Consider the following 14,909-nt stretch of genomic DNA (forward strand, 5'->3'; position numbering starts at 1 on the left):
TTTTTCTTAGTTTTGGACTTCCACTGTCAGGCCTGTTGGCTGACTGGCTGATTGCACCTATGTGATGGATGTCTAGTTTGAAATATGGTCATCCTCTGGTTTTTTTGGTTGATGAAAAGTAAGGTGGAATTTAACACATCACAAGGCAATCCAACATAGCTTATAACAATACTTGCTAGGCTCTAGCTGAATGACGAGTAGTCATTTGACTTTGGTCAAGGGAGTATGTATAGAATTCTGATCATTTTTTTTTCCTTGTTAATTTAAAAATATGTGCTTTATCATATAAATAACATTAAGGGATTTCCTTTTCTATTCCATACCTGTAGTGTTTTGAAAGCTTGCTAAATTATATTTCATTTATATTTGCCCATAAGTGGAAATGTATTATTTCATGATGAATAATGGCAGTCCATTTATCTAGGGTGTTAATGAGACGGTGCAGGGTGCCTCCGTGAATATGGAATTTGTTTAGTCAGACCATTTAGTAAGAAGTACAGATTGTAAAAAAAGATGTATTTTTTTATACAAGTGTTCCTGATCCTGGATAAGGGGCTTGATCTATTCTTCTGACCATTATTCATGTAATCATTTAATGTTGTGCACAAAAGTAGTGTATAAGTTGTCTAAAATCTTAAATTCTAAAACTGTTTCAAAACATATCCTCCTCTATCTTTGATCAGTTCCTACATCTGCACAAATTCTACAGTACACAATGAAGCACGTCAGGTGAAATACAAAAGATTGCATGTTCAGCATTTCCTTTAAATCCCCTGGTTACATTTTGAAGATCCCGGGATCACCGTCTCAGGCACAGTAGGCAGATTTGAAATTGATAACGTGCCTCTTCTCTGCCAGGGTTCGATTGTTACATTTTCCTGCAACAAAGCAACAGGCAAAGTTGCTGTGAATGTGTAAACAGTCCTGAACAACACAGTCCAGTCTGAGCTTCATCTACTTGTGTGACCGTCGCGGCTCCGCGCGGGCTCGTGCCTCCGCCACCCGCTTCGTCCCGCAACACCTGGGGCGCGACCCCGGGTCTCCGGCGTACCGCCACAGGGAGCCAGCCCAGTGAGCTGAAGGAGACCTCCCCCAGCCCGGGCGGCTGAGGGCCCTGCTACACGCAGGGAGGGCGCCGACGTCACCGTGCCCACACCAGCTCCGCTACACTTGCACTGGAGTGAACTATGATCAGCAGCCAGTGGGTCCCTTTGAACACATTTCTCCTCTCCTCAATCTGCTGAACCAGACACCAAACAGTACCTCCTGCTGGTGGATCACAAACGGCGGTTTCTCTACTCTGTCTTTGCCATGTCCCCAACATGAACATTTCGCCATGACATTTTTTGTTTTATTCCCCAAACTTACAAGTGTGCATGGCACATAGTTCTGACATAGAATTGCAGAATTCTGGGAAGTATCACATTGTAGGTAAGTCTGAAAATACCTACAGAAAAGAGGCATCCATCCAAGGAAATAATGAATACCTTTTCATTGACATTTGCATCACAAACATGATTAACAGCTTTTACCTTCGGGGATGATAATAATAATAATTGCTTACACTTATTTAGCGCTTTTCTGGACACTCCACTCAAAGTGCTTTACAGGTAATGGGGTAACTGGTAACTCTCCTTCACCACCAGTGTGCAGCCCCACCTGGATGATGTGACTGCAGCCATAGGGAGCCAGAACGCTCCCCACACATCAGCTAGCAGTGGGGAGGAGAACAGAGTGATGAAGCCAATTCATAGAGGGGGATTATTATGAGGACATGATTGATAAAGGCTAATGGGAAATTTGTCAGGATGTCTGGGATTTTTAATGAAAACAGAGAGTCAGGACCTCCCCGAACCCACACGGACCGCAGGGCGAGCACCCCCTGCTGGCCCCACTAACACCACTTCCAGCAGGAACCTTAGTTTTTCCCAGGAGGTCTCACACCTGCTTAGCTTCATACATGCTTTTTTCAGCTAAACTCAGGCAAGACTGAGTTTATACTCAGATCTTCCCAACATCAGTTTTGCAAAGTTGGTGACACCGGTGCTATCAGTGATGGCTCTGAAATGAAACCTTTGCAGCTCACATGAGGAGCATCACAAAGGGATATCTTTCCTCCACCCACACGATTATAGCTCAGTTCCTGCCCAGTCGCTCATGCAAGGCACCGGACAATCAGGCCTTTCCAGCCTCCACCCATTGAGGAACAGCACAGCTGTAGACCTCACCGTCCAAATCCCTTAAAGACGCCACAACCGCCAACATTTTCAAAACCTGCCTTAACACTACCCGAAGCTTTTAACGTGTAATTCACTTTTCCTCAGTATCAAAGAATCCATTTCCTAGGCTTCCCCCCCGTTTTCTTCTTACTTCTGTCGTGCATTATTCTGTGTAGATGTATATTTGTCGTATATTATGCTATGCGCAGTTGTAGAGCACCTTAAGAATCCACTTATTCTTGTTTTACCACTCCATGCCGAATCAAACCGCTAGTTGGAGAGGAGGACAGAAGCATCCGCCTTGTGTGTTGGCTTGTTTTGTGTTGTAGGCTCATGGGAATGTGCCGGCAGGGGTGCGGCTGTACGCCACGGTGGTCCGACAAGTCAGCGCCCTTCCGCGACTGCCGCGCTTCTCCTTCACGGGGTTTGAGGTACTCGCTTACCTGCCGCCCCTGCCCGCCGTCAGGCCATGCGGGGGAGGAAATGAAACGTCAGGCCCTTATCCCTCTAAGCGGGCAGTTTGCCCACACGCAGAATTTGAGAATCTGAACGTCCTGCTCGTAAATGTCAGTTACATACGACGTCTATGATTTGAATGACTTTTTTTTTTCATGTCTGGACGTGATTGAAAAGCTCACCTAGTGTGAGCACAAGTCGTAACTAGATGAACTCTGGTATATCGAATCCTATGTCGTGGAGGAGATCTGAAAATACAGGAACGTACTCGGAGGCTCCTGCCTTCTCCTTGTTTTTGGAGTTGGATTTAAGCCAAGGCCTGCAGAAATAACGGGCAGCTTAATTAGTTCTTTGCGGCTATACGTTATAATTCTATTTTCCAGATGTGTTTGGGGGGGGTGGGGTGGAAAAAGAGTCCCGTCAGTCTTCTTTCAAAAATAAAGAATGTTTTCTGGCTTCCTGTTTCAGGTTACCTTCACAATAAAATCAACCGAGATAACTAAATCACCCCTGCTTCCAATTTCCTATTAGCTGTGAATTATTTTATTGATCTCCTTAATGCTGAGGGGTATTGAATAACAAATTGCTTTAAACGCTAGTGCGTGATGCTGCATTATTTTGGGGAGTGGTGTGCGTGCTGTGACTGCAGAGCCAGGGGCGTGGGTAGCTCTTCCGCTCCCCTGACGTTCATCTGGGCTCGGTGCTGTTTCAGGTGCTGTTGCAGGGCATGGAGAGGCCTCTGAGGGAGCCAGCGGGGCCTCTGCTTGCTGTGGCTCGTATTGTCCCCGATTATGCGTCTTACAAGTAAGTGCTTGTGGAGTGCAGATTGTCATCAGCCGTACATCTGAGGCCGACCACAGTGCGGGGATGGGGGTGCTGCTCATGAATGACAATGCAGCTGGCTGAGGAAAAAATCCTTTTTTTTGTTTCTAAGAGTAATCGCTGGCTGGAGAGCGGGTGTTCGGCGTCCTGGAAGAAGTGACCCTGTGGGTCAGCGTTAGGACAGTGCAAGTGTTCCCATCTGGGGGGGTTAATTCATGCCGGGTCCCTGGCAGCAATTAAGAAAAATAATGGAGACTTTCTCCTTTATTAAGGTTAATCAGAATGTAAAAGGTGACTTTTAAAAGCTGTTTGCTGGCAAGGGGATGGGGTTGGGTGCTCTGAAGCTCCGTACAAGCGCTGATCAATTACTTCACGCCAAAACACACAGGGATGAGTTGTGAGATCCCAGATGCAGAAAGATCTTCTTTAGAGGCGCCACTGTTTCACCTTGCTTTAGCTTATTATTCTGTTTTGATTATTGTCATCTCATAGTGCTAGATTGAATTTTAATCTGTAAGATAAACATCCACGACCTCCCTAATATTCTGAATCAATGAAGTTCACTTTACCCTTTTTCAGGTTACTGGCTCATGGCTGGGTTACCCATACCAACAAATGGGGTGACACACCTCCTGTAGATATCGGCTCCCTAGTTCCATATATTTAGAACCTGGTCTTTGACAGAGTATGATTTATCACAGAAAAAGATGAAACATTTTGTAAGCAATAAATGATTTATGAATTTAATGTGATCCAGTTCAGAAGTGGCCGTGCATTTTAATTGTTGAACTTCAGAGCACATCAATTATCTCCGTGTGCTTTTTCGATATGTAGTTGAACCTCAGCTGCTTCCTGTCGAGACATTTACAAGCAGCATTAGCTCTGTGGCAGGTTTCCTATAATAAAAGCATTAGACTTTAATACAGAGTGAACCAGAGCTCAGTGGTTTAACTGCAGACTTTAGTCTCAAAAACCAAAACATAAATCACATAAATGCTGTATGTTAACAGGTGTGAAACATACTGTACAGTCATTATGAAATGAGATGAAACCCTAAGACCAACTCAAACGACTTGCTTTGTTTGCTCCGAATTGTATTATATCAGCATTTATTTGTGCACTTAATTCTGTTACAATTATAATTAATTCAGTTGACTTTACTTTTCAGTTTGATTTATTATACTGATAAAATTACACAACATATTAATTAAAAGAAGCTCACCTATTGCTTCATGTTTTTTCATCAAAGGATCTTTATACTACGACTCATACAGTCAGAAGTATTAAGGTTTTGTATGTGTTCAGTTAATATAGATACTGAGTGCAGTATGGACTCCAGCGACAGTGGCTAACCCAGAAATGCTGTGAACAGAGGGCACTCCCTTCTTGAATTTGTCTCTCAGGATAGGTTAAGCAGAAGACTAAGGATGATGTCAACTATAGGCTCCCATCACCTGATTGACACATGAAGGTCAGGGAATAATCAGGCTGCCCATGTCCGTATCTCACGGTTGGCTCTTTCTTCTGTTATTGCTCTGTGATATAACTCCCACTTCTAATAATAGCTGCACTGTTGCTAGGGCTGCCTGTCGCATGGCATCTATATGTTTGATTTATTGGTCTTTGAGAGGTGTTTCTATCCTTTACTTAAATTTTGAGTCTCCCGTGCAGCTTCTGGACAGACACCATTACAGTATGTTTTCATGAATGTCCTGTATTTTAGCAGCTTGTATCACAGCCCGTTGAGTGATCAGGCATCCTGAACCATTGGAAACTGGGCAATATTTTGCCATTTGGAGGCTACTGTAAGCATTCTGCCTGGATGGCCACCCTAAGCTTGTGCTAGCAATGGTATCGGTGAATTTACTCTTAAGTGCATTTTTCACGGGTTCTTCCATATGAGACTCTGTTGGCACTGCCATTGTGTTTGGTTTTCCAGAGATACCATGCTGCTTCGGAGTCCTCGGGCGGCGGGCATCACGGTGACCTCGGTCTCCTTCCCCCAGCCTCCCCCCTCCTGCTTTGATGTGCCACCCCTGACTGCCCAAGGCCATCCCCAGGTAGGTCCTCCTGCCAGCCTTGGGCATCCTGCCCGACAAACAGCTGGGCACACCTGGACAGAAAGTTAGTGAGATAATTCCTTTCACATTAAAAGAAGTGAAAAAAAAGTGTTTCCAAGGACACTATCAAGAAAATAACATTGTAATAATCTTAGCACACTACAATTGAATGATTTCATCTGTTGTTCTGCACTTAAATATATAAATACCTGTATATTAAATACATACAAGTCCATGCAATAATAAAGCTATATATGAACATATATTTTTACTATCTGCATTTCTGTGTGAATTATGAAGGGCTGAGCAACGTGCAGGCTGCTGTGGGCTGAAATCTTCTTCCCTACTGTGTCCTGCTATGCTGTCTCTCCCCATCAGTGTCTGCCTCGGCTCACACTCTCTCCCCATGCAGCTTCTGGGAAGCAGAAAATGACATAAGTCGCTTTTCCCAGGTCCTCTGGTGCTTTACTGGAAATATAACCTCTTTCCCTTGTATCGGAGCTAGAGCAACACCAGTTATCTTCACAGGTTATCTTTGCACAAAACAAATGCCAGTCCTTGAGAGGAACAGAGCTCTTTTTGCTCTTTTTTCCCCAAGACGAGATTCTCCTTGTATTTAATAATGCTTGAATTTCAAAATTAGTGGGGCGTTATTAACAGCAGATCTCTGTAAAATGGTTCAATTCATTCAGCCACTAGTATATTTATGGTACCATGAACAACAAAACCCTATTCCTGTTTTGGGCCTTTTTTCGGGTTTTTTTTGTGCCAAACACGGAGAGTAAGTTCATTGCCAGTGCTCTGCTGATGCATTTTGGGTCCTTGCAGGTAATTCCTTGTATCTAATAATGGCCAGTATAGAATTTTCAGGGTGTACTAGCTACGAGCAGGGACTAATTTGGGGGTTCCTGGGAGTGTTGTATTTCCCTTTCGTTTTTCTTGCAGACTTAATGCCCTTGCGGTCTCTCGTCAGTGGTATCTCGTAGGACACTGCTCTGGAAAAGCGTGTGTACTTGAACACGCTTTTATTTCTTCCAACCCCCACCAGCACCCCTTCCCTTAGGATGCGGAGCCTGGCACAGGCTATTGCTGTGACAGGCTGTCTTTGCGGATCACTGGGGGCGCTCACGGGAGAGAACGGGCCTGCCTGTTTCTCTTCCCTTCAGAAAGCCTCCATCTGTGCCCGGACTGGCCAGGGGAGAAGGCGCATGTGGGAAGAGTCCTCTCATGAGTGAGAGTTTTCTGTCTTTTCCGTGGAGCGTACTGTATGAGTGGCAAGGTCATGGTAAAGACAGAAACGAAGTACTGTGTTTCTGCCGAGAAAGTTGTCCTTGATGTTATGAGCAAGCTATTATAATTAACTAACCCTTGTTGTTAAGTGTAGAGTCATGTAGGCTATATTTGCACAAAGATATTCAACCCTTTTTGTTCTTTTTAGACCATTTTGCTCAGTAAAAACTGATCTCTTCATTGCATTTATTATAATCCCTGCTTGGATTTGATTAAATTTGTAACATGGTAACATTCTCGTCACAGAAAAATCATTTGGCCATTTTCTGCAATAAAAAAAGGTTTCATGTGTCAGTGTCGCATGACCAAACAGATGTGTTTACATATTTGAGCATGTTCAGCATTTTCAGTGGGCACTGAAGAAAATGATTTAGTCCAGGACATGCTTTGAGTCTCAATGCAAGGATTAAAGGGATGGCTTACATCTTATACATTCGAATTGCAAAAACTGGCAGGAAGGAATCAAGCAGAAAGGCAAATGTTTGGAAATGCAAATGCTACAGAAATACAATTTTATTTTTGCAAAAACAACACCCTTGTACATTTTAATCAATTTTAGCATCCAAGCAGACATCTTTACAATTCAGATTGTAGGATCCATGGCAGTTGGAGAGTCGTTGACCTTTCATCAAAAAATTATTCTTATTGGCATTACTTTAAATACAATCATTAGAATCTGCATATATTTACGTTATTTAAATGTCAGTGTGTAGTGTAATTACCTTGCCTAATAGCAAGGGATTGGGAATCAATAATGACTTGACTAGCGGGTGTCACTATTGACCTTTGTGTGCAGAGAAGCCTGTGCCAGTACCACTTCTGGAGGGGCTGTCCTGGGGGACAGTGCTCATCTAGGAGAGTGCAAAGAATACCTTTGTAATTTCCCAGGCAATCTGAGTTTCTTGTCCTAAAATGGCTGAGTCTGCCTCCATATTCTAACACTCCCGAGCGGTCAGGGACCTGAGATCATCCAGAACAATTAGAAAAACTAAACAAATGACCTTGGGAGACCAATTTAAGAGAGATTTTTTTAGTGATCTTAGAACATTGGCTGCTGTAATCATCTTATTTTAAAATCATATATATATATATATTTATATCATCAGACTGTCTGACTCTCTGCAGTTTACATGCAAAATCTGAAACAGTCACTGTCAGTACAGTCACTTCCAAACAGTGCTCAGAATAAAACAATTATTATCTTCTAAAAACAACCTCATTATCTTTCTGGGTCTCCAGTCCAGTCCAATTACTGGTTTTGTTTAACAACTACAGGAAATCTCCTGCTGGCTTTTCTCTTTTTATGACCTTTGTATCCATTATTTGAGGTTCAAGGAACAGAGAAACGTCTGTTAGTCTAATTATTATTATTTTAGCATAAAATCAAATTATCATTATTATAAGGAAAATTTTAAGGAATTGACAGTTATTGATTAATTGTTATACATTATTCATAAAATCGGGCAACAGAGAAATGAATCAAAACACACAAGAACATTTAGCCACACACCACAATAAATTAATATTTTACAAAACACATGATTTTGAAATGTGTTTCCAGTGAGTAAGGGGATTTAAAGGCAGTTACTGTATGTTTTCAGAGCTTTTTCAGCAGCTATGGTATATCACCCTGCAGCTCACACCTGGCTGCCCACTGAAGCTCAGCAGGTGTGAGCCTGGTCAGTACCTGGATGGGAGACTTCCTGGGGAAAAACTAAGGTTGCTGCTGGAAGAGAAGTTTGTGGGACCAGTAGGGGGCACCCACACCTGGCGGTCTGTGTGGGTTCTAATGCCCCAGTATAGTGATGGAGACAGATAAGACATAAAATCAAGTTCCTGACTCTCTGTGTCATTAAAAATCACAGGGAGGATTTTTAAAAGAGCAGGGGTGTTACCCTGGTGTCCTGGCCAAATTTCCCCATGGCCTCTACAATAATCCCCATCTCTGAACTGGCTTCATCACCCTGCTCTTCTCCCCACTGAGAGCTGGTGTGTGGTGAGCGTACTGGCGCACTATGGCTTCTGTTGTATCTCCATTATAATAATAGTAATAATAATTGCTTACATTTATATAGCGCTTTTCTGGACACTCCACTCAAAGCGCTTTACAGGCAAAGGGGACTCCCCTCCACCACCACCAATGTGCAGCCTCCACCTGGATGATGCGACGGCAGCCATAGTCATTGGCCATAGTCATAGTCATAGCCATTATCTATCAAGAGCTTTGAGTGAAGTGTCCAGAAAAGTGCTGTAAGCGTAAGGACTATATATGAATAACTTTGACTAAGTGGCAAACCTCAGCATCAGTCTGCTGCAGGATTATAACCCACAATAAGCAAGTCAGCCACGAAGACGAGTCCTGTCCTGGACACCTGCAGAACCCCTGCATTAGGACAGTCTGCCAGAGAGCAGAAATCAGGCTCCCTGCTGTTTAATAAGGCATGTGGCAGAGGGGCCATCTGCCATCCGCCACCAGTCTCTGCCAGGGCTCAGGTCAGGTGCTTGGTACACTCACGTCTTTGGCATAGCGGAATACGTCCTGCTGATGATGAAGCTGGGCTGCGCTGCCTCAGGACTCAAACTGCTGATTAAGATGTGTAAGGGACTGCAATTTCAAGAGCACCTTGCACGCAGGCTGTGATAGGTACAGTACGGCTCGCCTTGGCTGTTGTCCTGTGCTAGTTCCATCTGTTGCTCTTTAAGCAAAAAATGCCTCTTAAACATTTTGGTTCTAGTAAAAGAACATTTGTCCGCCGATTGCTGGCTGATGGATCAAGAAAATAAATTTGAGAAAGAAAGAAAACAAGGCAGAAATTCAAATTCAAATTTTTATGGCATGCAGGTTACTAAAACCTGCACCGATGGGCGGAGCGGTGGCTCTGTGGCTCAGGATATGCGCCTGTGACTGGAAGGTTGCCGGTTCAAATCCCGCGGCCGGCAGAGGAATCCTACTCCGTTGGGCCCCTGAGCAAGGCCCTTAACCCTAACTGCTCCAGGGGTGCTGTACAATGGCTGACCCTGCGCTCTGACCCCAAGCTTCTCCCTGTCTGTGTGTCTGTGTCTCCATGGAGAAAAGCTGGGGTATGCAAAAAGACGAATTCCTAATGCAAGAAATTGTATAGGGCTAATAAAGAAACATTATTATTATTACATTATTAAAAGAACAGTTAGCAGTTGTTACTTGTCATCAGCAATAACTTCAAGAAAGGTAATTATTTTTAGCATGATTTTATAAATGTAGCCGAAAATATCCCAAGGATTAAAAGAAAGAAACCATCCAAGGTTAAGTGCTAAAAAACAAATGGGTGACTGTCCACCAGCTCTGTAGATCCGTAGCTTCGTAACTTTGTGGACTCTTTTGGATAAGCACCGACTTTCCGATTTCATCCAAGCTTGATAAGGAGGGAGGTTAAGAGACCTCTTTCTTCTCCCAGGTGTCCCAGGCAGGATATCCTGAGGAGCAGCCCATCTGGAACCACTGCTTCCTCTTCCTTGGCCGAAACTGCGCCACCATTTTCACTGGAGGGGCTGCACTGGTGCTGGAGTTTTACCCCATTACCACAGGTTCGTCTGCACCACTGTAACGTAATAGCTGATGCTCATTTCTTCAGCCAAGCCCAGCTCAAGTAAAGCTGCATCACTACTGAGAACTCAACGTACCTGCTGTGTCGCGAACAATACGACAGTTGAAGTCTAACTGACCCAGTCCCACGGAAGTCATTGTGATCTTAATGTTGCAAAATTGGTTGCTAACTGGTAGGGCTGGAAAGAGCAACACCTGGCCTTGAGTTCCAGACTTTAGAGATACTTTTCAATTAGCAACAGGTGATCTGAAAAAGTGTATGAATTCAAAATTCTGCAAACTTTAATGACTCCCTGCAGCACAGCACAGCTAACCTGAACACAGGATAATGCTTGAGCCCTGCTGTATACTGTAGCCGGCCGTGCCTGCTGTGTTTCTGCAGTGATGAACGCAGTCACCTGGCACATCCGCAGCCCCCTGGGATTCTCTGCTCTGCCCCTTGACCAGTCCCTGTACAAGAGGCTGATGGGAGAGAAGGGTCAGAGAGGAGTGAGGGTGGAACAACTCCCCCTGCAGGTGAGGAAAGGGTTTTTTTTTGCTACTTTTCTCACAAAAGCATGTGGTATAGTAGTATAATATACAACAAAGGAACTTCTTTGAGTGTGGAAGGCTCCACAGCCAAAATATTGTGTTTCATTTCTTCTCTTTCAGCATGGAATAAACCTTTACTTGTTCCTTTGCAACCTACTGACACAGCTACCTACTTGAACTAATATACAACAAATATGCATCTAAACATACAACACCCATCAACTCTCTGAATCTATTTAAGACTCCACAACCCCCAACGCTTTTAAAACCTACTGTACTGTACACTGTGCTAAAGTTTATTACATGTAATTTACTTTTCCCCTGTATCACAGAATCCATTTCCTAGGCTTATTTCCCAAGCTTTCTTTTTACATCTGTTGTATAAAGAATACATTCGAAATATTATGTTAATGCCATGATGCTTCTCCTATACTCTGTTTTAAAGTGTGTTTGATAACTTGTGAAGCCTAGTGGGGATTGTGTACCCAACTGTTGTCAGTTCAGCAATTGTACTTCTTCAAAGTGAGTATTTCATTATAGAATTATTTATGACCATTTTTTACTTAATGTTTCATATGCTACATATGTTTATTGTCCCTTTTATTTTGTTCCTGCTTGACTGTGTTGATCACAGCAGCATAGCGGTGCTCTGTGCACAAGACCAGCTGTGACACTCCGCTTCAGCCCTAATGTGACTGACCGTGGTTTTCCTTCCCAGGGGACCACACTTCGGACCACCTCGGACACTGACCCCTGCGTGGGCGTCATTCTGCGCCTCATCGGTTCAGAGGTGAGTGTCCGGCTGTATCCCCCAACGCCTTCTGCCTGGGTCCGTGGTGTGTGACCATCACTGTGTCAGAAGCTATTCCCATGTATGAGAGTGTATGGTGTGTCAGCGAGGTTCCCCGAACGGGGGGGTGCTGTTGAGTATAGGGTGGCTTGGCCAGCCTGAGACTTCTCAGCTCTCTGTGGAACTGTAGTTACTGCAACTACAATTATCCACTGCACCTCCAAGTGTTGCTTTTTTTTACAATTTGTAAAATTAGATTTCAACTCTAAACCCAAGGGGCTCTGTGGCTCAGGATCTGCGCCTGTGGCTGGAAGGTTGCCGGTTCGTATCCAGCGGCCGGCAGAGGAATCCTACTCCGTTGGGCCCCTGATCAAGGCCCTTAACCCCTGCTGCTCCAGGGGTGCTGTACAAATGGCTGACCCTGCGCTCTGACCCCAAGCTTCTCTCTTTCGTCTGTGTGTCTCATGGAGAGCAAGCTGGGGTATGCGAAAACACAATTCCTAATACAAGAAATTGTATATGGCTAATTAAGTGATCTTATCTTAATCTTAAAACCCAGCAGGCAGAAAACACAGAACAAAAAGAGACCACAGTCTGCACGTGTTACACAATGTTCTTTACAGTGTTTTAGTCCAAAAAACAAAAGAGAGAGGAAGCAAAACTTATAAACAGGGCAAGAAAGATATTTAGGCAAGGAACACAAGACCTCACATCATCTGAACTACAGTGCCGTATCAATAGCCGTTTCCCTAGCTTGAAATGTAGTGGTAGAGTGGACCTTTCTAGAAGCGAAATATCATGTAATTAACTGAACTGAACTCAAGAAAAAAGAACAGCAACCTCTCTTCTCCTCCAATCAATGTTAACCATCGTGGAAGGTGCTGTGGAGCCTGCAGGGTGTGAAAAATGATTGGCTTCATGGGTGGGCAGGTCAGAGGTGTTTGCCTGCCAATCCTCTTTCTCCCCTGGCAGGGCAGGAGCCATTCCTGTGAGCTGAGTCGTAAAGAAACATTTGCCATATTTCCAATTAGAATGGATACAAAATTTAAAAAGGTCTAAATAACTTGTATAAAAGGTTTAATGTATATTGTGTTTATCCAATTTTTACCAGCAGCTGTAATGTGGATGTGTATAGTTTTTTGGTCGTTCCAGTTTTCTGTTATGCTCTTGTCTTCCGAAAGCATAATTTTCCCTGATTATCTAAACGCTCATAAGCCCGGTGCTTCCTGCAGCTAAAGCTCATGTCTGCCAAGGGGGGTAGCGCCCCCTGTGTCTCTGAGTGCAGGTGTTATATCTATTTTAGTCGTGGCTCTGTGGTGTTCAGGTTTTCTAGTGGACCTCCCGCCTCTCCTTCTTTCAGTCAAATCAGTCGGGCTGCTCAAACACCGCCGCGGGACTGAGCTCTGCTGATATCATATATATTCATTGAAAGGGAGTTCCTGCTCCCCTCTGCAACACTTCCGTCTACCACAGACTGGCCCTGCTTCACTGCCTGAGGAAACAGCTGCAGTCAGCACTGAGAGGTCTGAAGTCAGGATTTCAATCAGAACCGCAGGCGGGAGAGAGGGAGCACAAAGGAACTGGGTCTTCAACACTGAGGTTCTGCTGATTACTGTTGCAAAAATACAACAGTAAAATGTTTATTCCTGTTTATTTCTCACTTATGTCAAGCTAAATGGCTATCTTTTTTGTCATTATTTTACAGTAATATAATTGTTTCTAGCCCTACATGGATTTTAGCATTGATTTGAGTTACTCAGAGTACAAGTGCTAATTCCTCTTTGGTGGAAAAATAAATTCAGGAGGCAGCAGTAGTGTGAACAGGGGACTGTGGCCAGGTAATGTGATGTCAGCGCATCACCATAGTGAGCAGACAGGGATGACTGGACAACAACTGTGAAATGAAATTGAAATTGAATGAAGGAACACAAGGATCGATATTATATTGAATCCATTTTGTAAGAGTAAAATATGAAGTATACAGCTAAAAGTGCCTAACAATAATATTAACAGATACAAGTTAAAAGACAAAGTGTGCATTCATTTCTCTGAAGGTAAAAACAATTTAAAATGGTTATGTTCTTATCAGGATTTGTCTTGGCGGCAAAATATTAAGTCAAATCACAACACTTTTTATGTAGTGATCACATACTACTTTTTGCTCATCTTATGGCAGTCAGATTAAGTGATTTCCATAGTGAGAACTACCCTTGGGAGATCTCACCCAATAAGGGGAGAGAAAGTTCATTGCTCTTCTGTTCTTCTGGGACAGAGGGCAACCAGGGCAGGAGCTCTGAATGTCTGGAGTGCTCGTGTTTGGACACAGACCTCTGAACACCAGACAGTGTAGAGCCAGCAGATGAACCTGCTGCATCGGCTGTCCCTTGTGCTGGTGACAAAGTGTTTACAGGCTGAGTCATGAGCCCCCTTCAGCAGTTAAAACATGGCTAGTCCCTAAACCAGTAGCCTGGAGAGGGTACTTAATGTACTTTACTGCTTGATAATAATTACGATACAACACTATTGTCTTAATGCAGCTTTTTTATGGGCTCAGTGGGACAATAACTAGTTTACGATCTCAGAACCATACGGAGTCAGGACATCCATCTCTATCTCTGTCTGTCTCCTGTGTGGCTCTTTCGTTCTCCTGATAAACCCCTCCCCAGGCACTCTGCTTGGAGCAGTGCTCTTTACTCCCACTCATGAGCACCATAAGAAGACAGAAAACCATATCCACACAGATTAATAGGAAAGCTATAAAATGATTATATTGTGCATACATTACAGCAGGAGTAATTGCTTCTGTGAGACTAGTCCAACCTGCTTTACCACATCTAAAGATTTGCTAAAATGAGTCAATGCAGTCTGTCAAAGGAGGATAGATACTATAATTTCAGCTTTCTGAAAATTTTGATTTGCTTTTCTGTTGCAGGCCAGGGGATTTTCTTTCACTGTTGTGAGAAGAACTTCACTCAGCCATTTGTTCCTGGAAATAATTTTGTAATATTGTATTTTAATTACACAAGTAATACAGCACCTGCTATTTTGAAAGTAGAGTATGGCACATCTAGGATTTCAAATCAAAGCCCCCCCGAATTTGAAATTAAAAGTGAGCTTGAAATCTTTGCCTTTCAGTAGATTTTTGTGTAAATTTGTTT

The 14,909-nt window shown here is 43.5% G+C and overlaps 1 protein-coding gene across 2 annotated transcripts in view; it reads left to right on the top strand.

The window, feature by feature from the left end:
- Positions 1-14,909, top strand: part of ccdc33 (coiled-coil domain containing 33) — a 97,502-nt gene that overhangs the window by 50,809 nt on the left and 31,784 nt on the right. For both annotated transcript variants that reach the window (XM_088641667.1, XM_088641668.1), the window contains exons 8-13: positions 2,549-2,650; positions 3,388-3,479; positions 5,437-5,557; positions 10,282-10,411; positions 10,813-10,946; positions 11,680-11,751. In XM_088641667.1, coding sequence (XP_088497793.1) covers positions 2,549-2,650; positions 3,388-3,479; positions 5,437-5,557; positions 10,282-10,411; positions 10,813-10,946; positions 11,680-11,751 — 651 coding nt within the window. The remainder of the gene's footprint in view (positions 1-2,548; positions 2,651-3,387; positions 3,480-5,436; positions 5,558-10,281; positions 10,412-10,812; positions 10,947-11,679; positions 11,752-14,909) is intronic.

This window comes from Lepisosteus platostomus, chromosome 7 (genome assembly GCF_059453375.1).
Source record: "Lepisosteus platostomus isolate fLepPlt1 chromosome 7, fLepPlt1.hap1, whole genome shotgun sequence".
In the NCBI taxonomy this organism is placed as follows: Eukaryota; Metazoa; Chordata; class Actinopteri; order Semionotiformes; family Lepisosteidae; genus Lepisosteus; species Lepisosteus platostomus.